General features: G+C 34.7%; 2 protein-coding genes across 6 annotated transcripts in view; one reads left to right on the top strand and one right to left on the bottom strand.

Annotated features, from left to right (window-relative positions):
• Positions 1-9348, top strand: part of LOC105233021 (kinesin light chain) — an 18250-nt gene extending 8902 nt beyond the window's left edge. For 3 of the 4 annotated variants that reach the window (XM_019992750.3, XM_011214953.4, XM_049458101.1), the window contains 4 exons: positions 512-632; positions 702-1181; positions 1514-1816; positions 9083-9348. In XM_019992750.3, coding sequence (XP_019848309.1) covers positions 512-632; positions 702-1181; positions 1514-1816; positions 9083-9100 — 922 coding nt within the window. In that variant the 3' untranslated portion in view covers positions 9101-9348. The remainder of the gene's footprint in view (positions 1-511; positions 633-701; positions 1182-1513; positions 1817-9082) is intronic. The other variant, XM_011214954.4, reaches the window with a different exon arrangement.
• Positions 9173-27192, bottom strand: LOC105233035 (huntingtin-interacting protein 1). Of its 2 annotated transcripts, XM_049458085.1 has the most exons (8): positions 26492-27192; positions 25977-26398; positions 24760-25511; positions 20431-20540; positions 13690-14232; positions 12180-12636; positions 11711-12112; positions 9173-10188 (listed from the first exon to the last, which is right to left on the bottom strand). In XM_049458085.1, the coding sequence occupies exons 1-8, from the start codon at positions 26525-26527 to the stop codon at positions 9701-9703; spliced, it is 3210 nt and encodes a 1069-aa protein (XP_049314042.1). In that variant the 5' UTR covers positions 26528-27192; the 3' UTR covers positions 9173-9700. The 2 variants fall into 2 exon arrangements, with proteins under 2 accessions (XP_049314042.1, XP_049314043.1); XM_049458086.1 differs by lacking the exon at positions 13690-14232 and having other exon boundaries at positions 26492-26907.

Below are 27192 nucleotides of genomic sequence, written 5' to 3'. Positions count from 1 at the left end.
TGTCATAGCATGTTCTGTTGTTTTACGTGCAGGATTGCGGATTATTTTTTCAGAAAGTTATGATAACTTTAAAATAAAAATTTATTATTTATTTTCGCAGTTTTTACGTAGATCAAAAATAATTCTCCTCTTTCCCAGAGTACAATGCAATATTGTACCAATTTTTTAAATCTTTTAAATTAATTTAACAGCTACGGTTAAAGTCTCTTTTACACGACTGTCAGTTAATAGCGAATATTTTTACAAATAACCAAATGTGTGCTATTTCTTTATCCAAGCAAAATTCGTTATATTGCGACATTAGAGTAACAATAAAAAAATAAGCGAGATAACGGCCTATTTGATAAAACTAAAAACTGATTTGAATAATTTATTTTAAAAGTATGCTTTTTTTCTGACCATGACTGTATTTTCTCATTCGCTGGAGTAATGTTTATTAAGAAAATTAAAACTTTTTAACTGTAAGCTAAATTTATTTTCTATTTTGTTAAAACTAACTTTTTATAATTAGATACGAAGTGGCAGTTCCACTTTGCAAACAAGCACTCGAAGATTTGGAGAAAACTAGTGGCCACGATCATCCCGATGTTGCTACGATGTTAAACATTTTAGCCTTAGTCTATCGCGATCAGGTGAGAAATTCATACATATGTATATGAGATTTTATTAAACTAATTTCCTTAACTTTAATTAACATTTAGAACAAATATAAAGAGGCAGCCAACCTGCTGAACGATGCGTTGGCTATTCGGGGCAAAACATTAGGTGAAAATCATCCAGCCGTAGCGGCCACCTTAAACAATTTAGCTGTTTTGTATGGTAAACGTGGCAAATATAAAGATGCTGAACCACTTTGTAAGCGTGCACTGGAAATACGCGAAAAGGTGCTCGGTAAAGATCATCCCGATGTGGCGAAGCAATTAAACAATTTGGCATTGCTGTGTCAAAATCAGGGAAAATACGATGAAGTTGAAAAGTATTACCAACGTGCATTAGAAATATACGAATCGAAACTCGGTCCAGACGATTCGAATGTCGCCAAAACCAAAAACAACCTGGCCAGCTGTTATCTGAAACAGGGCAAATATACAGAAGCCGAAGTCCTCTATAAGCAAGTCTTAAATCGTGCACACGAACGTGAGTTTGGTGCCATTCACAGCAAAAATAAGCCAATTTGGCAGGTAAGTATCAATTGTGGTTATTTAGCTAATATGTAATAGGCAGCAAAAAAGCTTTAGCAGCGCTTTGCAAACGAAAAGAACAAAGAAATAAACCAAAAACAAGGAAAAAGTCGTGTTTCCGCTTAACAGCGTATATTTGAATAACATTTATATACTTACCTACCTATATATATAATACATATATATGTATATATGAGACAACTACTTATTTTCAGTAGTCATGCATATTTATATATTTTTTTGATTGACTTTACAATTGTGAGTTATGAATAATAAGTTATACATATTGTATGGTCTTGTATTGCAATACCTTTGAAATCGTTTCTGGCTAGGTTGCTGAGGAGCGAGAAGAACATAAATATGATGATTGTTATAATACACCATACGGCGAATACGGTGGCTGGCATAAGGCGGCGAAAGTCGATACACCAACTGTTACGACAACACTAAAGAATCTCGGCGCCCTGTACCGGCGACAGGGTATGTTCGAGGCAGCCGAAACATTGGAGGACTGTGCGTTGCGTAGCAAAAAAGAAGCATTAGATTTAGCTAAACAAACCAAAGTTGCACAACTGCTCACCAGCGGCGAAAAACGGCGCTCAAGACATTTTAAAGAAGATGCTGATAATGATGAGGTAATTTTTTTTAATGGGATGCAGTTTTTTTCTTTTTATTTCATCATCTTATATGAGCCTTTAATGTTTTGTTTTTTTTTCACACGGCTTTTTCCTTCATTCGGAATAACATCATCAAGTTGTCTACTTTTTAGTTGCCATTCATATTTACTTTTTTGTTTTCTTTATTTTGCATGCTTGTTTTGTATTCAAACCAAACCTTTGAACTTTAAGCAGAGCTATCTGCAATCTCCACACGTACGTTTTAAGGTTATTGCTATAATTAGTTATTTTTAATTTTATAGCATATATCGCATATTATCCCTATAACAAATATTAATTCACTCTTCGTTTACTATATTATCATTTCTTAATATTTTTTGTTCTTTTTCGCTTTCTAATGCTCTGAACACGAAAACAATTTAAATTTTTTTAAATTTATTTATTCTTTTAACTTTTATTTATTTTTTGTATTATTGTTTGATTTTATTCAGCAAACATTATGTCTTCCACTAATTTGTCTAAATATGCTATATTTATTTATGCAATTTCATCTCTTCATCAAAATTATATATTGATTATATTTATCTATACTATCAGTTATAAACAGTAGCGGACAAAGAAATCTAGACAGTCAGACAATTTTATGTTTTGCTATCTCTTAGTTGTACAGTTTATTTCAGACTGAAGGCTAAATTCGAGTGTACACATATACTCGTATATGGGGTGGGCCATATAAAATTTTAAATTTCGAAGATAGGGCGTAAAAGATTGAGTGTAGCGTTTGTTGTATGGCACGTAGCGCCGGCCTGCTGGAACCAAATGTTGTCCAAGTCTTCCTCTTCAATTTGCTTAAAGAAAAATTCGGTTCGGTTCGTGCTGGGTGCATTGGCTTCTCGACGATTACGTGCGGGTTTTCTGTGCCCCAAATGCGACAATTCTGCTTGTTGTTAACCATCGAGGTGGAAATGAGCCTCGTCCGAAAAGATGAGTTTTCGGCAAAATTGACCTTCCTCGGTCAAACGATCTTCTGCCCAATCTGCGAACTGTAGAATAGTGAATAGCGACCCATTTCGTAAATTTTAGACTTTTTACTGAATATCTGTCACTTTCCGAATGGTATTTGACGTTTCCAATGTCGAAATATAGATAAGAGAAACTTCTGGCTCGTAGGTAACGGGATTTTACAGTTACGAATATTGCGTTGTATATACATATTTACATAAATGTCTTGAGTATTTCTAACACTATCTTTCTTAGAAAGTGTTTTTTATTTGACGAAAAGTTGTATAAAACATTTTTAATGCATTTTAAGAATGTCGAAAGTAAAGGTCCACATCAATTATTCAAGATATGCAAAATTATACAGCGATACCTCAAAAACTGAGATAGTAATTCGTTTATATACAAAAAGACGGACGAGACAGTCGTCACGCTTATCACTTATATACAGTGTGCGACAAAACTAAAGCACGGAATCTACCTGGTCGGTATTTACATTAACAAAATAATAAATTAGTCATTAAATGGTTTGTTCTTTATTTTTTATTACTAGGCCATTAATAATTAATAAAATTAAACAAATTAACTTAGTAAAAAAAGATAAAAATTCAAATATGAAAAACACCAAAAATTCTGGTGAGATAAAACTAAAGCACATGTCTATGATTTCTAACTTTTGCCTAACGGTTTCTAATTATCAGCAAATGTTGGATATGTGTAATTATTATTATTTTTTTTTAATTTGTACATACTTAGTTGCAATTGGTTATTAAATCAGGCTGGTTATATACTAAAATGAAAAGATCGGTTATGACTATTGCAAAAATGTTTGGAATAAATCATGATACTGTTTCCCGAATTTTGAACCGATTTCGCACATTAGGCTCTTTAGTTGGCGATAAGAGAATAATTCGGGCAATAAAAAATAAGCATTTTATATCTGCAACATCTATTGCAAGACAATTACTGTTAAATATATCACAAAGATCCATACAACATCGAACAGTTCAAGGTGGATTTTCATGCTGCATGTTAAAGTATTAACTAGCGCGTTTATTTGAAGTGAATATTGAAATTTGGTAATTTTAGTGTCAGAATTGGAAAAAAATTATACGTATGCCAAAGGTAAAAAAAATGGAAAAAACCATTGATCACGTCGCGGCGGTGACGATTGGCATAAAATAAAAAATTGTGGCATAAAATAAAAAATTGCTGTCATGAATTCAGATATTATTGGTTTGATATTCGAAACAGAATTTGTATCGGTTTTGGGTGGCACGGAAACCAATTTTATCGGTTTTGCTATCAGAAACAAAGCAAGAAGATAGTCGCTCACAGATTTGAAATGTAAGTCAAGAAATTAAGTTATTTTATTTTTACGAATTACTTTATCTTAATTTCTATAAGGGAAAACATAAGCATAAAACACGAAATGTCTTAATTATTAGATTTACAAAACGTAATAAACGTAATTTAACACTCAAATGCGTCTCTATTTATTCAATAAATGTTATCTCTTAAAATCTTCATTTAATTTGGAACTGATTAAACACTTTACTTGGATTGCTTCCAAAATGTATTCATTTGCAAGTTTTGTCACATTAGTAAACTGATTCGAATATTGGTTTTGCGAATGTTCGAAGACACTAAAACCCAAAAAGATTCTGTGACATCATTGAAAATCAGAATTGGCTTGCAATTCTAACAGCTAAGCAATTCTGTCTTGGATTCCACAACACCTGATTATTGTAATTTTACTTAAATTCACAAAAAACAAAACAACAAATAATTACGTAAGATACAATGGTGCTATTAGGTGATTTCAAAAATTCAAATTGAGGAACGTAACAGCGATAACCACCCCTAAAACTTAAAAACTATAACGGAAATAGGGTCGATTATTGTCTTAGTATACTTAAATTCATAAAATGGGTAAAATATTTTCTGCAAAACAACAAATAGCAACGTAAAAAACAATGGTGCTTTGGGGGTTACAATACTTTTTAATTTTTGTGGCAACGGGACATATGACAGATTTTTGTAAAAAATATGCTGCCGCATAATATTATATATAAAATAATAATATTTATAAAAACGGCTTTTATAACGTACTTATCAACAACGACCCGAAACACACTGTAATTTGTGTAATAAGGACGTTTTATTCATACAAGTAAAAAAATCATGGTAAAGCATTTCCGGCGACACAATAAGTAAATTAAATGTGTCCACGCCTTGTCGATGTAAAGAGGTATTGAAAAATAAAGAATACGCAACCAAATCATGAAAGATACAACTTTTCAATCATAAAATCATTTCGTTCTTTAGTTTTGTCGCACCAAAATTTTGGAATTTTTCATACAAGAACAATGAATCTTCCAATATTAAAAAAAAAAAATAATAAAAACAAATCATTTAATGGCTATTTCATGATTTTACTCATTTAAATACCTGGTAAGGTAGATTACGTACTTAAGTTTTGTCGCTCACTCTATATATTTAATAGGGTCTTCTATGTTTCCTTCAGAGGAGCATGTTCTCCCTGTATAACAAGCTATAAAAGCCATCACGCTTGGTACCAAATACAGACCATAAAATTGTCTACGCTCATCGGTTCAGTACTTTCCATAACTCAAAACTTCCGGTTGTGAGTGAAATCATATCATATATCTAATTCAAAAACTATCGCCTTCTCTTTTCTTTATATGATTTTAAACGTACTCGGTACATATGCATCCCTTGCTCTAATCCCCATTTATGAGTTCCATTCTTCTAGTTGTTTTTACAATTATTGAATGAATTCATGTGTAAATTATATTATACTAGTTGACCCGTAGATTTCGTACTGTCTCAATTGATAGATAAAAACCTAAACTTTTGTATATAATAAAATAATTTTAAAAGAAAAAAAAGGAATATGTACTTAATAAAAAAAAAACATATTGTGAATGAAGCACGAAATTTTATTATTATTTTCGACACTTCACGTTTCTTACTTACAAAACAGAGTTTTCCTGAAATACTCACTACATATTTATAAGGTTTAAATTTTATATTGACAGACACATAGTCTGTTAGTCAATTAAAATCTTTGTTATAAAGTATATTTTTTGTTTTATTACGTGGTGCGTAAACAAACAAAGAAGAGTGTTTTCCGACGCGCGAACACGCGACGACGAAACAGGGAGACTGTTGTCCTTGCCATTTATTTATGGTCACCGCAAAGACCGGGCGTACTGGATATTGTAAGCGTTTAAAATCGAATGGTGAATTCATTGGAATCATTGGTATCCACAGGATCAAGATATACTCTCCTTTGCATTTGCCTTTTATTATTGTAGCCTCAATGACGTTATTAATCAACTATTTCACAGCCAGTTGTTGTTGTTGTAGCGTCAGAATTCTGCCGAGTTGACAGTCCTTGGTCGGATAAAACTGTTCCGGTTACGTATACCCGACTGTCGTGGAAACGGTTTCACAGCCAGTCTTGTACAATTGCACAGTCGGGGTTGCTTAATGTTTCGCATGATGGCAACAAATCATACTTTCAACGGCAAATTGTGAGGTGGTAATCCAGGCAATTCCAGTGAATTTAGAAACTCTGTGGAATAGTTGAGTACGTCATCCTAGTTCATAACGGTGTCGACTGTTGCGCTCCTCTTTTGATTATGTGATGTGACAGAAATCTGTGGGTAATCTGATGAATCCGGTCGAGGTGACTGCGACTTTACTATTTCCAATATCTAATAACTGCTTCGCAAACACATTTGCAGTTTCATCTCGTTGCAAAAATACTCGTAACTTCGTGGTTAATTGGAGTGTCTTTACGTACTGCCACAAATTCGATTACTTTTGGTATGCATTTAGTTCATCAGCAACAGTTGATCGGAGAATAACTGGAAGAGTCTGACGAAAATCACATGACAACAGAATCACCACCAAAAATATTTTGGTCGCCACGAAGATCTTTCAACATTCTGTCCAGTGCCCCCAGTGACCTTTTATGGGCAATTGCGCATTCATCCCAGACAACCAATTTGCATATTTATATGATCTTGGCTATTGAGCTATTTTTGGCGATGCTGCAAATTGGTGATTCAGTGGTTTGCACGTTTAATAATAATTTCAAGACAGAATGTGCAGTTCACTTGCTTTCATTCAGACTCGCAGCTATTCAGATGAGCTACATCATTTCGCGATCTAATCCTCGCAAAAAGCAATAAAATTTAGAACGTTTTTTCGGTTCTTCCGGGAGCACGAAGAAATAAATTTCACCAGATCCACTGTTCACAGCTTCTATCAAAGGGTCGTAGCGTCGGCACATAGTGAAAAGCAGCTGGCTCCAGGATTACAGGAGCGCTGCGTCTGCGGAAGGACTCAATTTCATTATGTCGAGCTCGCTGTTGTTGTATTTGATTTGATATTTACTTCACTGTCAGAACGCAATACGACTATTTACTTGATCTGTCCCTCTCTGGTCATCAGTTGCGAACTGCTCTCTCGCTTTGCTTTCGCTTCGCCATTGCATATGAAAAAACATGCAGTGGATCATCGCTCGTTCTCGCCCAATATTAACGCTTCGCTTCTCGCGCGGACTCTGAAAACCGCCTTCGACAACAGTAGTGATTGTAATGTAATGATTGTAAAAAGGTCTGGACTGGACTGGAGACTAACAGACAGAAATTATTTTATATATTGGTTTGTTAAAAAAGTCTTGAGGTATTTTTATTGAATTTTTTTTTTTTATTGAAATTGAAATGAATTTTTGATGACTCATGCCCAGCTCTTGACCGATCTACGGCTGCTACTATGCCGGTCTCTTTCGACAAATTCAGCGATTTTATCGCAATTTTCGACGACAGGCCTTCCGGAGCCTGGCGCATCTTCGACCACCTCTACACCAGAACGAAAACGTTGAAACCATTGTTGTGCGGTGGAAATGGAAACTGTATCGGGTCCATAAACTGCACAAATTTTATTGGCGCCTTGAGATGCATTTTTGCCTTTGTCGTAGTAGTACTGTAAAATATGCCGTATTTTCTCTTTATTTTGCTCCATGTCACGAACGACTTAAAAGAAACGACAATCAATCAAACACGTGTTAGCGCGTGAAATGAGCTTTCCAAAAAGGTATAGCATGACCCGATGCGACGAATAAAACTAGAACTACGCGCTTTCAGCGCCAACTAGCGAATAGATAGAAGATAGATTATAAATTATATTTTGGCCTACTAATACCTGAAAGCATTGCTTGACTGCACGCGAAGTTTCTTCCGAAATACTGAGCAAGTTCTGATATACAAAGTGTGTTCCAAAGCAAACAGGTCTTAAAAAAAATCGAAACAAATGGTTTTTTCGGGAAAATCAATTTATTTTATTCAAAATAATCTCCTTCTGCTTCAATACAGCTTTTTGCACGAAGCCTTTTGAATGGACTCTACGTCTGCATAACGCTTTCCTTTTATCGGCAAATGATTTTTCCCAAAAGGAAGAAGTCGTACGGTGCCATATGAGGTAAATACGGAGAGTGGTTAATGGTTAAAATGTGATTTTTGGTCAAATAATCGGTCACAAGCGTCGAATCGAATGTTGGATTCTGAGCAATTTTTGGTCGTCAGTCAATTTGTGCGGAACAAACCATGTACACACCTTTCTTAAGCCCAAATGTTCGGTCAAAATGCGATAAATCGATGTTTTGGAGATGTTCAATTCCATTTCCATGAATTTCAACGTTTCGGTAAAAGATAGTTAGTTATACTGAATTAATTAATGCCTTTTTGTTTTAATGAAAATGTAAATCAAGCAAAAAAGTGTAGCATACAATGTCTAGACTATGTAAGATTAAATATATTAATAATTATATTAAAATATCCTTGATATTCCCTTGAAAAATTAATTTAAAATCTTTTGGTTATTATTCGAAACAGTAACAATCATGTCTCATATACAGAGAGACAGATTAAATGCTGGAGTTGGCCCTTGATAACTATCCTTTTGAACGCTTATGTAATTATTTAATCTTATCTTCAAATTAGTAAAGAGTTACATGGGTTAGGGAATATAGTAATAAAACTTGTCTAAAACTGAAAACCAACTATAATCTAAAAGCACTTGTAAGAAATATCACCAACATTTTAAAATTTGTAAAATACATGAATATTAATTTAATTCCCTTATTTATATGAACAAGTACTCTACATGTATAAGAGTAAATCTAGTATATAGTATAGTGATTATGTACTCTATTTATTTTCTAAATAATTATTATATTTTCTTTAATTTCAGAAGGGTCACAAGCCTTAGAGGGTTTAGCGGTGATGGCCGGTCAGCAACGTGTGCTACACAAGCTCACCAAAAAAATATAATAAAAAGATATTTTAAGTTTTTCTACACAAGTAACCATACAAAATATTTATTTACTCATTCCTTAATAAAATTTGTTCACGCAAATTAAGTTTTTTCTGCTTGAATAAATAAACTGATATATACATGTATATGAAATAACATGAAAGTAATTATGATAATAAAAACGTGTTCTATTTTATAATAAATATGTGGTTATAACGTACATATTCTAATGATCGCCTACTGCATTATACACTGTTAGTATGAATGAAAACAGCGATTCTGTATATGATTGTAAGTAAGTATGTTGTATAAATAAATTAAACGGCAAAACACTTTCATATGCGACACAATATTGTCAATATTTTGGTCCGATTTCTTTCACTTAGCTCCATCACACAAAAGAATGTTAGTTTGTTTCTCTTTGATTTAATACTTTTTTGTTTTTAAAACATATGTATACAATAGTAGTATAATAAACAATTTTGTACAACTTAATCTAATTGTCAAAAGTAGATAAAAAAAAGAAACACACATATACACATAAATCATTTAAATTTAATCGTCGGAATTTTGGTAATGCTTGCGTCGAAAAGACGCCAATTTCAAACGTTGCATTTGCAGTGCTTGCTCCAGTTCCAAAACTTTAACATGTATCTCCATTTCCATGGTTTTTGCTTGCGACGATGTTAGTTTCGTGAAGTCCACCTCTTGCAGCTGTTCCAGTGACTGATTACAATCCTTGACGGTGGCAACGACTTGTCCTGTTGCTTGTGATACATCCCGCGAAGCCTTTGTTAAATCGCCGAGCTTTTGACTCTCCTTGGGCGCCTTCACTTTGCTTGCGATGACCAATTGAGCAGTGCAGGCGGCGATTTCTTGCGCAGCAACGATTAATTCAAAGTTTTGTGTTGACTCCGAAACAATGGCTTTGTTAGCGGCTTCGACGAGCAGATTAGCACCTTTTGCAACACTCTTTGAGGCCGATATCAGACCCTCCGTCCATTGGCTATTACGTTTGTAGAATTCCTTAACCGAGGTGGTGCCTACAGGAAGATGTACTATATATTTATTTATAATAACGAAATTTTTTTATTATTGCTGAATACGTCCCAAAAATACGGTTTCAGTTAAAAATCTTGAACTTGGAAAATATTGGCTTAGAAAAAGTATGAAAAATAAATTGATAATTTTAGTAAAAAAATGTATAACAAAATCAATACAAAAATTATTAATAATAAAAAAATAATAAATATACAAAAATAAAAATGATATAATTTTAAAATAAATAAATAAATAAAAACTTAATTCCAATTGTCATAATATCATAAAAATTTCTATTTGCTTGAAATATTTGATTTAATGTCAATACATCCGTTCTAATTCCATGTAGTAGATTATTTAACTGTTTTATGGCAAATAGTCATTTTTCAATTTAATAATTTAGTCAAATAATGTTCTTAGTTTTGTTTTAATTTGATCAGGTTTGGAAATAATTGTTAATGAACAATTGTTCTCTTTAGAAACGAATTCTTTGAACTTTTCGTAAAATTCTGACTGAAAAATAGTTGTCACTCAGATATAAAATTAATTTTAGCAATAAAGTCTTTCTTTAAGTAGTACATCCATAGAAAACAATAAAATAAGTATACCAGGACATTTTTTTCTTTTGAAAAAACAAACTATCATTATTTATGCTCCCTGCAATCAGTGGTGTAGCTACAACTTCGGGCGCCCGGGGCCAAGGATGATCGCCCCCCTTTATCTACTTACCTACAAGTTTCATGAGGTGGTTCGAACAAAAGTGAATTTTTTACAAAATATCGTCGATATGAAGTATATAAAATTTAGAAACTAGAAGCCACGCAAATTCTGAAGTTCCAAAATTCTCACAATACTGTTTTTGAGGAAATTGATAGTAAATTTACAACACATCTCATTAAAAGCCATAGAAAAAAACCATTTTCGCCCTATATCTTGTACACTTTTGACACAATTTGCAGGAATTTTTGCCCGAATTGGAGCTTTTAAATACCATTAGAATGTGAAACTGCTTCAACTTTAAATTACAATGATATGATATGTGATTTTGAAGCTAGAAAAGTGCATCTTTAAGTTCTATCACTATTTTTAAGAAAGATATAAGACAAATTCAAAGACTGAAAAGTATTCGAGTAAAAATTAATATTTTTCATTGTTATTCAGATTATTACATTGTGTGTGTACAACTCTTTATCTTTTATAATAAATTTTGTAAAAAAATTTGTTGAAGTATTTTTCTGAATATTAAAAAACAGCGAAGATCGTTTTGCCGCCCCCAAGACGTTGCGCCCGTGGCGATGGCCCCCTTCGCCCCCCTAGCTACGCCACTGCCTACAATTATTAATTACTAGTCTTTTTAGTTGAGCACATAAAATTAGCTATACTCACTTATAGGAAACACTTCGATAAATGAAATATAGATTTTGAGGTTACAGTAAAAGTTATTGAAAGGTTACATAAGGAAAGAGCTACTCAACATTACTTCGATTAGAAATTGGGCACATTTTTTCAATAATACGGACTCACCTCGTCCGGCCGACACAATTTCCTCTTGCAAAGCCTTAGCCTTTCTTATTAATAACTTAATGCATTTCATAAGGAAAGTGCAGGCGTCAAGAATTTTCTCGTTCACTTCTAATTTGATACCCTCATCTTTGGATCGTGCACTTGAGAGTAGCTCTACGAATTTCTCAGCAGCTTCCTCGATGGCCTTATCCATTACGGCTAACTCATTTTCTACTAAATCACCCAACTCCATATGATTACTGCTCGATTTATTGAGTTCGGCCACTGATTTGTTTAACGCACTTAGTTTCTGCTTTGTTTCCACAATGGAATGTTTTGTTTTTGTTATATCTTCGACAGTTTTAATTTGTTGGAAGAGCGTGAGCAACGGGTCTTTAACGCTATTGATCTGATTGTATATATCTGAAATATAAAATAATTTATATTTATTATTAAATATGTTGCGCATTTAGTCTTTATTTTTTCTTGCCTTCGCCTTTGCCTATATCGGTGGTTGTGTTGTATATCAATAGGCACTGTTCATGTAGCATTAAAAATACACAACCCAAAAATATTGTCAGCTGAGTGACATCGTCAATAAGTTGTTTATTCTCAACAAACTTTTCATAAATGCTGCTCGTTTGCTCTAGTATTTTTTCCATATCACCTACCAGTTTTATTGTCTTATCGAAATTTGGCTGATTCACTTCGTTGACCTTTGCCTCTGTTGCGAGTTCGATGGTATTTAATACTTTTTGATATAGCGAATTAAGTTTAATTTCACACTTCATTTCGCTTTCTCGTCTTGCTTCAACTTCCGTTTCTATCGCCGTACTGGCTGCAATTAATTTGGCTTCCAAATTGCTTTTTTGCTCTTGGTAATCTTGTAGTTTTTCGATGCTTTCTCGTTGCTTTATTTCAAGGTTTGCTACAAATATTTCATTTTCCTGAAAATTAATAAAAACAGAATTGAAGGCATTATATATATAAAATGGTTGTTGTTTTAATAGTAGTAAAAATTCCCAAATTAGCTTTAAGGAGCTTTATAAATCCGCGTCCGTTCTGTTTCTGTAAACTCAAGGTATGATTCGAATATTTTGTATATCGGGTGATCCAAGTAAAGGTGCTTTTTTCAATAGCCGTGAGTAGTGTCGTGCTGTCATATTATTTTTGTTCAGTATTGCTTGGCATTTCATCATGGAAACACTAACGTCTGAGCAAAGTTTACAAAGCATTCAACTTTATTACCAAAATTCACGCTCTGCAAAGAATCTGTTTCGCACAAATTGCTCAACTTATGATCAAAATAATCAACCTACTGAGCGTACTCATCACCCATATTGAGAACCAGCAATCATTATCGGATAATATTTGACCGAATAGACCACGTCCAGCCGCCAGTGAAGAAAATATAACAGCCGTAGCTGAGAGTGCACAGGAAGGCCGTGGAAGACGGAGTCGATGTGGGCTGTTGGAATCATTGGTATCATATTTCTTCACAAATGATTGCGACCGTTACGCGCCACTATTTAATGGCTGAAATTGAAGCTCGTGATTTCGGTGATATAATTTCACGTTTTCAAGATCGTGTGATATCACACCGTTACCGACGTTGTAAAGTCTAAAGCCTATGCGGGCAATCCCGCTTCGATTCAGAACTTGGAGAAAAACTTCACGCGTATCATTCGCCAGTTGCCAATCGAAATGTTCGAACGATCCATTGAAGACAACAACAACGAGTCATCGAAAATTGGACTCCACCGATGAACCATCTGAGATCATGTTGACCATGGTTAACATTTGAAAGAGTTATTTTCTAAAACTAAAGGCAAAAGCATATACTTTCGAATGAATATAAACATTTCCCACTAAATTTGAAGTTTCTGTTTTTTTTTTAAGTAGGAAACCTCGAAATGGATCACCCTTAATTATTTACTACTATACTGTACTTTTATGTTCATAGCAAAAATATTTCTAATGCATATTCAATAAATACACACCCTCAAATTTTGTTGTACGTAATTTAAACCCATCTCAAGTTCCTTGATTTTTTTAACTTTTTCCGTTATCTCCCTTTCGTGTCTTGTTTGTAGCTCACTTATATTGTCCTTTTTATTTTCTAATTCCCTCTTTAATTCTTCTACCATAACACAGTGGTCCATTTGTGTTTTAGTGAAAGCATCATTCATTGTATTGAGTTTCCCTTCAAGTTCAGCCACCTTCAATTGACTTTCAAGCAATGCCACCGATTCGGTTTGCAATTGCACGGCTTTAACTGTTAATTCCGCAATTTCGCTATTTTTATTGTCGGAAAATCTTTGATATTCCTTTCTTAATTTCTCGTGCTCCCGTTGGAGCCTTTGAAAATCCTGCGACACCGTTTCGATTTCTGTTGCTAACGCAAGTTTTTCTGTACTGATCTTTTCACTTTTTTCAAGTTCTTCTTTTATTTTGCTTATTTGTGATTTGAGGCTGCTCACTTCATCTTGCAATTCCGTGTTTATGTGTTTCTCTCGATTTAAATTTTTAGTAGATTCGCCATGCTGTAACATATAAGTTTAGATTTTTATAAATCTATAAAATATATTTGAAAAAAAGTAAAAATTAAAAATCTTCGTCATCAGAAACGCACTTGTTGTTATTGGACCATTTTTCAACAAAACAAGAAAAATATTAATTTCGGTTGCACCCTTCACAAATACAAAAGCTTCGATATAATAACTTGATTTTAATCGGTAATATTCAATAGTGGTCCGATCTAAATAATTTCTTCGTAGTAGAAGTGTAATTATTCACAAAATAATATGAGTGCCAATAAGGAAAAATTTGAAAGTGATAATAGTTATTCTCGTTCAGCATTGCTAGTTCTCGGACACCAAATTGCTTTCCCCCAAAAAAAGTGTAACACATTTTAAATAATTTTGAATATTCAAAAAAAAAAATCGAAAAATTATAAAAAATATAATGAGTTGCATAATTTAGCAGAAATTTGAATTAGTTTATTTTACCATTGGATTTGTCTTGAGTGGATAAGGAAAGCATTGCAGAGGTATAAGGGGAAATGATAGAAGGAATTAAGGAACTAGGAAAACTAATTAAGGATACCATAGGAAATGCTTTAAATTACAGAAATAACAACAAAACACGTGAAGGAAACCGCTAAACACCCATTGCAGACAATATCAATATAGGACACTAGTGCAAAATTAATCCTTTTATATTAGCCAGGGCCACAACTAAACTAAAGGTGTCATTTAATACTGAAATTCTTCTTATGCGATTGTTTCAGAACTAAAAGTCCACGAAAATTACCACTACTAAAAAGGAAAACATGAAAGCCTGTATACAATTTGAAAAAAAAAGATTCCTCCTGGTCCGTGGCTAAAAGGTGAAATTTATTGTCGTCAGATGAATTAAAAATTTAATTATTTGGTAGTAAAAGTTCCAGAAACTTTGTCCGGTGCCTGGAATATAATCCTTGATTTACAATAAAAACCGTCAAACATCGCGGCGCTAAAATCATGACAGGTTTGGTGACTAGTTTAGGTGATCCAAAACTCTTGATTTAAAGCGTTATGAATCTAGTCGCATATATAAAAATAGTAGATGAGGTAATGTTAATGTTGGAGGATGGAGTCATGTGTAGAAGTTCACGCAAGTGAGGAAAGTTCTCTGGGTGCCATTCAAGTGGGAATGGCCAGAAACGATTCTTTTACATATGGCTCAAGCAACTCACGACTTCCGTTGTTAGACTAAGTATCCTCTGGATAGGCAAAAAAAAACATTCTTTTGAAGGCGAGCTAAAGTGAGAAGGCTAACAATCCCTCCACGGGGTTGTTCGCTGGGTTTGGGACCTGCCACGTAAAAACGCCCCCAATGAAAACGAAACAACAGCCCGGATCAGAGACCCTCCTTTTGATGACGGCCACGGCAAACGCATTGAGGATTAAGATTTAATGCCATGCACCTGGATTATCCGGTCCCTTAATTGAGAAGGTGCCGCTGCCCAGCTGGTTGATGTCTTCGTAAAAGTAGAGGGTGAATGAACGTCTACCCACAAACCGCAACAGAAGTGCGGGAGCGCTGCCTCCGCCACGATGTCAAAATTATGCTTGACGACTTTAACGCCAGGGTGGGAAAAGAAGCTGTCTTTGGCAGAGCGGTCGGTAAATTCAGCCTCCATGATGAAACTTCTCCAACTGGGTTGAGGCTGATCAACTTCACCGAAGTTAAGGAACGTATTCCTTAAAATATTACCTTATCAAAACATCCTAAACAAACAAACATCAAAACAAACTTATCTTATAACAATGGAAATGTTTCTAAGAAAACAATATATAAGATGTAAGCAAACAATGTATTATATATAAACAAACTATCAAGTAGTAATAAGTAAATATACTAGTTACTATAAAAAGCTGTAAGATCCACGTAATAAGTTAGACTTAAGAGTATTATTAAATCGGTGCAGCGCAAAAAATATTGACTCATTTCTATTTAATGTAAAAATTTTACTCTGGGGCTCGAAATATGGTTATTTATAGTACTAGATTCCAGCATGGGAAAATTCATCAAGAAGGAGAGAAGACAGACTGCCTACCTCGCAACGTTACAATCGACCACAACACGTCTGGGATGGGATAGATACCGATAGTTGAAGAGAGAAGCGAGACGCATAAAAGTTTCGGGCGAAGAACTGATAAGAGCATGTATCAGCTTCTTTGTAGAATATGGTCGGACGATAGCCTGCCCGACGATTGGAATTTAAGTGTGCTCTACCCAATCCACAAAAAGGCAGACCCCACAATCTGCGCCAACTACTATGGGATAAGACTCCTCAATATCGCATATAAGGTTTTGTCGAGCGTATTAGGCGAAAGATTGAAGCTCACCGTCAACAAACTGATTGGACTTTATCTGTATGGCTTTAGGCCTGGAAAATCAACAATTGACCAGATATTCACCATGCGCTTGCGAAAAAGACCCGTGAAAAGAGGATCACACATCACCTCTTCGTCGATTTCAAAGCTGCTTTGGTATCCCCTCAAAACTAATACGGCTGTGTAAACTGACGTCGAGCAATAGCAAAAGCTCCATCATGATCGGGAAGGACCTCTCTCAGCCGTTCGATACCAAACAAGCTTTCAGACAAAACGACTCCCTATCATGCGACTTCTCCAATAATTTCATCCATTATCAACACCAACAACAATGTTAGCCTCGAAATCCAACGTAGAATAACTCTTGCCAATAGGTACTACTTCCGACTGTGTAGATAATTTAGAAGTAAATTCCTCTTTCAACAAAAACACCAAACTCTAAGACCGTATTATTCCCGTTGTTGTTGTTTTAATGGTTATCTTATTATTCCCGTCCTTATATATGGTTCAGAGGCATGGACAATGACAACATCTGATGAGTTGACGTTACGAGTTTCGAGAGAAAGGTTTTGCGAAAGATTTATGGTCATCTACGCATTGCCAACGGCGAGTATCGGATTCGATGGAATGATGAGCTGTACGAAATATACGACGGCAGACATACTCCAGCGAATTAAGAGACAGCGGTTACGCTGGCTAGGTCATGTCGTCCGAATGGACAAAAACACTGCAGCTTAGAAAGCGTTGCACGCTGGACAAATATTGGATATGGATAAATAGGAGTTTAACCTGCTACAGTATCCAGAACGAAGCTGCGCAAGGCTCACTCTCGATTCTCGCGGCAACTCGAGCTCGTGACACCAAGTACGCCATTCACTGAGAGGGAGTCGGTGAAGGTGCTTATGGCTCCACTGGGATGCTGGGCGGTCAGTGCATGTATGAAGTCCGGTCGGTGTATTGTTTTATGTTGTCGACGTAGTTTGGAATGGTCTCTTGATGCTCCTAGGAGGCGGTTCCGCTACAAGCAGGTGAATGCAGGGATGATTTCTATGAAAGCACCCCAGCAGAATCTGCTTGAAGAGAAGTTTATTATGCTTCTTAATTGGGAGAATGCGGGCCTTACTCTGTAGATGTTTGATGGGAGACACAAGAGACGGCCCGTTGTAGTCCGGAATGCAGTGTTCTGACAAGTCTGTAGCTTCCTCATCTGTGTTTCAATGCATTCAGGCGAACATATTGATCCGAAGTAGTTAAGAACTGGCCGACTGATTGCCTTGTATATTGCCAACGCTTCTTTGTATTTTCTCCATGTGCTGTCGGCTAGCGACTTGAGGATTTTGTTGCGGCTCTGTGGTTTGGCAATAATTGCTGTCATATGAGGAGTGGAGGAGCGCAAGTTGTCGAATGTCACACCTAAAACCTTAGGATTATTGACCGTCGGAATTTTAACGCCATGAACTGCAATATTAAGGTCAAGTCTGTACTCCTTCGTTCAAATAGTGGTCGATGGGGATTTAGTTATGGAAAGCGTTACTTTTAAGCACATGCTATTGATTCCATTGCGCAACGTAATTATCGTGCAATCGTCAGTTTACGAGATGATAGAAATCTCTCTGGTGGTTAAGGGAGTTTCGAGATGTAGAAGTTAAACGGCAACGGGGAGAGAACACCACCCATTGTTTAATTCGGTCCAGTAGTTCATACCACTTCAGCTTTGGAGGGAGCGTAGAATTATCGATGTCCTCAAGTAGCGTTGTGTCAAAGCCTTTTTTCGGTCAGTTTATATGGCAGCGAAATAAGTGGTTCGAAATTAATGTTTTCCATATTGTGAAGAACTGGACATCTGCAAAATTTCAGATATCTCAAAAACTACTGTGCTAGGTCGAATATATACAGGCAGACGGACACGGTTAAATTAACTCAGCTTGTTATGCTGGTCATTTATAAAAATTTTTTATAGGGACTCCGACTTAAAAAATCTTGTTCGCTGTTTAAAAAACTAACTAATACCCAGGAATCAATGTCAACATAAAAGGGTATGATATTAATCGAAGAGTAATCAGAATGGTTGATAAAGTTTTTTTGTTAGACTTAGTTACTCTTGGAAATTTATTAGAATACTTTCTGTGTTTTTTTCAAGACTGGGAATCTTACCGGACGCCGCATGCAGAAGCTGCTTGGAAGAAGATGCAGTAGACACTAGCCAGCACTTCCTTCTTGACTGCCCTGCTTTTGGGAGATCAAGACATAGACACTTGGGGGCACATACCTTCAGACACCACCGTTCTGGCGGGCATAGAAATTAAGCGCCTCTGCAAATTTGTATTGACAACTAAGCGGTTTGCCGATCTCTAATTCCGAACACGGTAGTTCGATTTTCAATGGCTTCACAAAGGACTACATCTATTAGTCCACGTGCGATCTCAGATCAACCATCTAACCTAACCTTCTGTGCATTGACTGGCTCATGTAGTAGTTGAAAATAAATTAGGTTACAAGATTTCAGAACTTGTGATCGACAAGTGAGTATACTATCTACCAAAAATTATAGAATGTAATCAAGATATCTATTAGTTTTGGAAATTTATCAATAAAATATGTATCAAATATTATTGTAGTATCCGGAAAAAATAATTTAATAATAGTTGTTATCCAAAAAAAAGATATCCATCGGCTTGGAAAATCTAGATGTATAAAGAATTTATTGTAGTATCAGAAAATAGTTGGATGAAAGTCGTTATCCAAAAAGTCTTTGTACGAAGTTTCTCCGAAATTTAAGATTTTATATCAGTTCTAGAGGACCCGCTTACGTTTTACTGTGGCTGATACATAGATAGTACTACTAATACCATCTATATGATTTCTATTAGTTAGATTATAAGTATTAGTTAAGGAATAATCGCATTTTTGATGAAGCAACAAAAATGAATCAAAAAGCATTTCGTGCGTTAAGAAAGAATTGGTTTTTGGGGTAAAAATACTGAATTTGGGCTGTGCATCAGTGAAATCAATCGAGTTCAATCGATTGTTAGCCTGGTGGACTGCATATTAAACAACGGTTCTCAAGCGTGGAAAGACAAAAAAATCGGCTGGCAAGGTTATGGCATCAGTCTTTTGAGATTCCCGTGGTATATTATTCATCGAATGATAAATGAGCCAGTTTTAATTAATTGCATTGTGTATTTGATTGCAGTTCTATTCTACCATTCCCAATATTTAGCAATTTTATTATTTTTCAGGGAGGATCAGTTTGAAATTGTACGCATATACATATGTATTCATCGTTCCCGTTTAAATATTGCATTGCTCTGTGCAATGCTTCAAAAAGATTTCTGTATATCTCAAATTTTTTATCAACACTTCAGTTATGCCGCTATTTTTTTACGCCAGACCTTTTGCAATTTTAAATTGCCTGTCAAGATACCCCCTCCAATAGTTAGCAGGTATGAAAAAAATGTTATAGCTACCCATAGATGTATTGAATCACCCAATTTATTACTTAAGAACGAACAACTCTGTCCACAATATAAAAACTTGATCCACAGATGTCCCCTTTTACTTTGGCATCGTTTTCTTTAATGCACGTTTACGCCAATTTAAGGTTTGAATATTGGATACTGCGATGGTAGCGCCATCTATCGGTCAAACATTCCAAAATTAACAATTGATTAAAAATGAAAAAATAATTTAAAAAACATTTTCCAGTGGACCAAATTGTAAATCTAAACCATTCTCGAATCTCCTTGAACATACACACAAAATTTCATCAAAATCGGTCCATCCGTTTAGGAGCAGTTCAAATGCAAACACACGGTCAGAAGATTTATATATATAAAGATATACGTATCTTTTCTGTCTTACCTGCCTCAATAAATTAATGTGTTCATCTCTAATTTGTGTATACATTGCTTTCAACTTGCTAAACTTTTCCTCTGAAATTTTGGCCTTTTGTTCCTCCTCTGTTGCCTTCTCTGTAATACAAACAAAAATAAAAGACGTAAAAAATTAACAAGTAAGGAAGGGCTAAATTCGGGTCAACCGAACCTTTTATACGCTTGCAATTTGAATGAAACTAAATATCTCCTGCCATCAAGCAAACAGCATCGCATTCGCGACTTGGCTAGCACGTAGCTGTTGACAATCATAACTTTTAAGTCATAGATAATTTCGTCTATTTTGGAGTCAACATCAACACGAAAAGCAATATCAGCCTTGTAATCCTACGTAAAATCACTCCTGCCAACAGGTAGTTGGACTGAGTAGACAATTGAAAAATAAAGTTCTCTCTCGGACGAACAAAGACCAAACTCTAAAAGTTTCTCATCATTCCCTTCTATATGATGCGCAGGCATGGACAGTGACATCATCTGATTAGATTTGTCCGATAGAAAAGTTTTGCGAAAGAAAGTACCGGGAAATAGGAAATAAAACGCCAAATATTTAAGTATTCAGCAGTATCTACTTTTCGTTTTCAAACGTATTTCCAATCCTCGAAACAATTGAAACATTTTTTATAAGCCTTTTTTTGGGATGGCCAGTTTGGAAGAAAAAAATCTTTAAATTCTTTGTACCACTTGAAGGCTTGTGATTTTGATAAAACTGAATCAATGTAAGAATTTTTCCACATTCGCAACGATTCTTTACGCGAAATTTGAGACAAATTCTTTGTTCGATATTTTTTTCCCATTGTAAAAATCGCAACGCTCTACTGAGGTGTACCGACTGAGGCAGATGCTGTAAAGAAAACTGGTTGACAGAACGTGCTCATATTTGCAATAGTAATTAAGGTCAGTCCTACCAACTTTTTTTGAAATATCATTTACACGGGGAATTCAATTACAATTTCCAGGGGCTTTTTTGTCTATATGTAGTTCAGCGAATCAGTAGACAGCGGCTGCGCTGTTATTATTATTATTATGTTTAAAGGTTTTCGATTCAGTACCCGCCGGTGGAAGTAGCCTTCATCCCGATGGAGAGATCAGGCGGAAAAGGACCTGGCCCGCATGGTATCTCGAATTGTCACCAAATAGTGATAAGAAGAAACAACTGGCACGTTGGTGTTAACTTGGCTATAAACGCGTAAGAGTTTTCTACACAAGTAAGGAAGAAGAGATATACATACATATACATACTGACATATTCGACATAAGGTTTATTATAATCATTATACATATGTATCATAATATTGAGGGTGTATCGATCCGATTTTATCTTTACTAATAACACGCACCTGAGATTCACTAAGGTACCCCATATACCATCCCCAATCATATAGAGTAAATCATATAGGTTACGTTTTCGCCCAATTTTATCCATGTTAGGCACAAAGACATACTGTTATCAGTAAAACACGCTTCAGATTCATTGAAATAACACACATCGTTGTTCAATCCATATTTAAGGGGCTATACCAGTGCGACATTTTCAAACAAATTTTTTTTTATTTGCTTTTTCGATAGAATATATTTCCGTAAATATCCTGTGAAATCGGGAATAGTTTGAATTTGAATAGTTTTCGGATGGCAGCGTTCTAAAGAGCGACCGCTCGGAGGTGCAAACATATATAAGTGAAACTTTAAACGCGTTTTTCTCGAAACGACATTTTTAAAATTGCTGGCATCATAACTCAACCAGTAATTGACCGATCGAAATTAAAACTGAGTATTTTTGAATTCATTTACTATACAATGGAATACGATCTTTTTGATTGATTGAAAATTGTCAATTTCGCATTAAAAAAACTACCATTTTTTCCTTAAAAAAAGTTTTTTTTTCTAATCGATTTAATCGATCAGTGCTTGACCCTAGACATCTATTGGAAAACGGCGGAAGCAAAGTGTTGTAATAATTTTTGATATTTTTCATTGTATAGGAAATATCTTCAAATTTTTTTGTTTCAGCTACTTATTCGGCCGGAATCATGCCAGCGGCCCATAATTCCGTTAATTTTTTTTAATTTTTGTAAAAAAAATCTTAAAATATAGCTGCAAATATACCTTATACGTTCAAAGAAGTTCGAAATATTCAATCGCGTACTTTCTCTTCAAAAATTCACGAAAATCGCCCAATTTTTCATGCGTCACACTGGTATAGCCCCTTAACACACATACACCGGTCACACTAATTAGTACACACTTATATACATATAGAAATAGTATTGCTTGAAAATTGAAGATAACGGTATTTTAGGTATATTTTTTATATTAGTATTTTGCATATTAATTCGTTGTTATTCCCGATGTAAATCCCGCATCTTTGAAAATGTTGAGGTGGGTTTAAAAGAAGTATGCCTTTATTTCATAAAAGCTTTTAATTCAAGCTGGCATTTTAATTAGCACACCCTGATATCAGAAAAGTTTTTAGTAAATCGCTTGATAGACACCAGTAAGAAAAATTTAAAATGGGACGTTGCAAGAGGAAAGGTGCCTAATATGGAACATGTTCCAGAACTGGAAAAATATTAGTGAAATTGCTCGTTGCCTTAGAAGCTCCCGAACAAATATACAAACCGCTCTCAGATATTATAGTGCGAATAAACAATTTGAAAAAAAGAGATCTAGACGCAGAAAGACCATAAAAAGAGAATATTCCCTGATTGCTCGTCAAGCGCTTAAAGATTCTTTTGCACGAGGAATATGGCGAAAACATTGTCAGTAGGACTGTTAGGCAACGACTCGTAAAACAACGCACACAATAATCGAAAGGCGCGATTGGAATTTGTCAGGTTGCATATAGGTTCTCCTCTTTCTCTTTAAAATTTTGTAGTTTGTAGTGACAAATATAAACTCAACTTACACGGATCTGATGGAATTATTTATGTGTGACGCCCCCAAATAAAGAATTTGACCCAGAGTATACAAGGTACGTTAGGCGGCCGAAGTGTTACGGTGTGGGGTTGCTTTACGAAGTATCGTGTTGGTTCCATAGTGCAGATAACAGGCAACCTAGATTCTGTGGCATACCAGAACTTGCTTGCAAATCATCTCGTACCGTTTTTGGAAGACATACCATTATCTGTATACACACAACCTATACTTTAATTCCTCCTGTTTTTTCATTTTTACTTTAATTTTTTTCTGTTAATTTTAGTGCACATGGGAGGGTGTGCTAATTAGTGTGCCACCCTTGTATGTACACCTTATTTTCAGAAAAGGGTTTTCTCTAAATTTCAATTATATATCTCACACATTGAGCCATATTTTCAGTAAAAAGTTAGTTATAGGTACTGAAGTCCGCATATTCGGTACTTAGAGGCTTAAAACAGTTTTGGTTCGATTCGGACAATTTTTGGTCATAAGATTGCATACTGCAAAACCACTGTTCAGGAAAAGTTTTATTATGCTACATTAATTGGTGCTTTTTATGTACACTGGAAAGGAAAGAACCAGATGGAATTTAAATTGGAATTTAAATTGTATTATATGGGAAGTAGGTGCGGTTACGATCCGATTTCGACCATTTTCGTCTGTTACATGGGAATGTGAGAATAATGTCACGTAAAAAATTTGGTTGAAATTTTTTTTAGAAATTTCTAACAGTAGCGTTATATGGGGAGTGAACAGTGTTATCTTCGAATTTCAGGGATATCTTCCATGTTTACAGTGTCGTTAGGGGTGTTTGTCCTGAGCGAATTTGGTTGTTATTGCTTAGTAAGTGCTTTACGAGATATTTACCTTTAACCAATTTGATGGAGGCATCACGTCTTTTAGCACACAGGTACCTCTTGTTACTGTGATTTCTTTCAGTATACATATATTCGATTAGTTTTAGGTGAAGCAAGCAACTCTGTACATACTCTATAGCAATTTTAGATTGTGCCTATTAAAGTTGTTAGTTACAAAAATATTGTCGAAAACATTTGTCAATTAGTTGACTATTTTCTGAAACAGCTTGACCGAACTTGTAAATGTAGCCAAAACAACACATGTACATACATATATTAAATTAGGTTCAAAGTCGATATTCTTGTAAGTTGTATATTCATATTTAGCAAGAACTACCGCAATTGTATGAAAACATGACAATTGTATGACATGCTAAAGCATTTGGCAATTAGCGCAATAAAATAATTAAATATTAATATATAAATAATATTTCCAAGGGAATGTAGGCAAATGTTCCTGAATGGCGTTTAGAAAACAAGATATTTAAATAATTTTAATCAAATGTTTCTTTTTGAGTTTCACTTACGTAATAGTATCGGAGTTTCGATTAATTTCTGCTCCAGACTGTCCTTCAAGGCCTGCATATTTGCACAAATTTCCTTTGAATGTGTCAACTCGCTAGTCAAACCGGCTATTTCATTTTTCAAACGTGTTAATTCATGTTCATAATTTCTTTCCCGCATTTCGGAATTCTGTCTTAGCGTTACCAGTTCGCTTTGGACATCTTGTAAAGCATATTCATAATCTCTAATAGTATTTTGCAGCGAGGCATTGTCAACTATTTCTGTTCTAGTAGCAGTTGGTGTAGGTGTAGTGATTGATTCTTGGGAAATACTGGTGTCCACTAATGTTTCCATCGGCGGCTCTGGATCGGGTTGTACATACATTACTGGTGGCACGTAACTGCCGAAATCGACTTTAGATGTAAAATTCGGTGCTGATTCTGGTAGATGTGGCACCTGTATCAGATCTGAGAAATATTGTAGTGGTCGTACATTGTCATAGAATGCTTTGATTTTAAAAAATAATTCACGAAAGCGATCGCGATGTCCGGTTAAAATGTCATTTGGCAGTTTATCGTGCAATTTGAACATAACTCGTACGCATAAATCATATAAGGGATTCGAATCTTGTATGAGCGTAATTAATGGTGCTAGACGGCATTGACCTTGCGGTGTCATGGAAGACATGCGATATGCATTGATGGAAGTAAATACGCGCGATTGAACCTCTAAAATTTCATCCAAATAGTCGAAAATTTCAACACAAAGCTGAAAACTGAAACAAAAGATATTAGTTTTATCCATATCATTTCATGTTACACTTTAAGCTAGGTGTCAGTCTATTATGTTGTTACAGGTAGATAAAAAATTTCTAAATAAAATTTATATAAGAATTCAATTTGTATGACAGTTATATCCTACACATAGATCCGATCTGAAAAATTTTTTTGCAATGTTGTCGTAACCAAAAAGGCAAATGAAATTTTTGTGGAATGTTATTTTAAATAAACAGGCAATTTAAATAGTAGAATTTTTGAACTTTAATTGCAAATATATCAAAAACCCTAAGCCAGCAGCAGTTATATAAATATTTATAGGTATTTCATTAATCGGGATAACTTTCCTTATCCGTACGAATCCACCGAATTCGGGGGACACTAATTTAAAATATATCACCAAAAAAAATGTTAATTCAAAAGTGTGCATACTTAGCTATATAAATTTGATTACTTAAACTTACTATATATTGATATCATCGACAGCAGCTTTTTCAATTTCTTTGAAGTCTATCAGCAGAGAACCAGGAAACAAAATATTTTTCTCATGGAATTCCAATTTTGTTACAATCAGTTTACTGTAGGCTTGTATGCAATTTCCAACACCGTCTTGCAAATGTCCCCACAATTTTCCCATTTCCAAAATCATTTTCTTATGCATTAGTGAATCCTTAACAGTACTGGCGTGACCTTCTCGTAGCACCTTATGTAGTAGGTGACAAAATTTCCATGCCGTAAATCTATTTTCCATTAGTGGCTGTCGCGTGAAAATCATCCATAGGGATTTCGCTTCTTTAACGCGATGTGTTGTTATAATTATGAAACGAGCGTGCTTCATTTTGAGCGGGGCTTCCATAGGGTTTAATGCCTTGTTAACACTTGTAGACTTAACGAATATAAAAATACATGATATGTATAATATGTAGGAGCATATCACTTATATTAGATCACTATTTTTCACAATTGCAAATTTAATTACCATGTTGAACATTTCTTTGTCGTAGGTCGGCGCCATTTTCCGTAGTTTTTTCTCTAATATCGAATTTATTTTAATTACTTAAGATTAGTTGATAGATTAGCATTAATTTGCATCACATGCAATTTCAACGATTTCAATACACAATATGCACAAAACTTGCCACACCTTAGAGCACTTCAGAATTTATCATATAAAATTTTGTATAGGTTGTGAAAAAATTTGGAAACGAATAACACACGACGAAAACAGATTATAAAAAATATCGATAGGACGTTTATCTTATCTTCCAATACCATTATTCAGTGCACTGCTCATTGCTTTGATCAAGTAATTCCCCAAATGCTATGATGTCAGCAACTCATATCTTTTTGGGCTAAATATTTCTTGTATCATTGAGATACCGATATAAACAATTAAAACTAACAATTTATGCCATGTATTGTACAAGAACATCATATGAAGTACAATGTTGCCGGTTGACTGCGTTTGAGTAATTGTAATTTTCACTTATTCAGACCATAGATGTTGCATATGTACGCACAATATTAGTAAATATTATTAAATTTAACAAAGTATTGTTTTATTCTATGCTTGAAATCATTTAAGCTACCAATGGAATTTGCTGTTGTCATAAAACTCTTCCGAATACAAACTTTATGTATTTAATTTTTTTGAGAGCTATTTTTGTATGTATTTTCTAA

The sequence above is a fragment of the Bactrocera dorsalis genome, chromosome 5 (genome assembly GCF_023373825.1).
Source record: "Bactrocera dorsalis isolate Fly_Bdor chromosome 5, ASM2337382v1, whole genome shotgun sequence".
NCBI classification, from domain to species: Eukaryota; Metazoa; Arthropoda; class Insecta; order Diptera; family Tephritidae; genus Bactrocera; species Bactrocera dorsalis.
This window is presented reverse-complemented; position numbering and strand designations above follow the sequence as displayed.

Coding starts and splice junctions, on each gene's coding strand:
- LOC105233035 (XM_049458085.1), bottom strand. CDS start 26,527: ATGGCGCCGACCTACGACAAAGAAATGTTCAACATG. Junction 12,637..13,689: donor ACGTACAACAAAATTTGAGG/GTGTGTATTTAT, acceptor ATTAATTTTCAG/GAAAATGAAATATTTGTAGC. Junction 12,113..12,179: donor CGATATAGGCAAAGGCGAAG/GCAAGAAAAAAT, acceptor TTTATATTTCAG/ATATATACAATCAGATCAAT.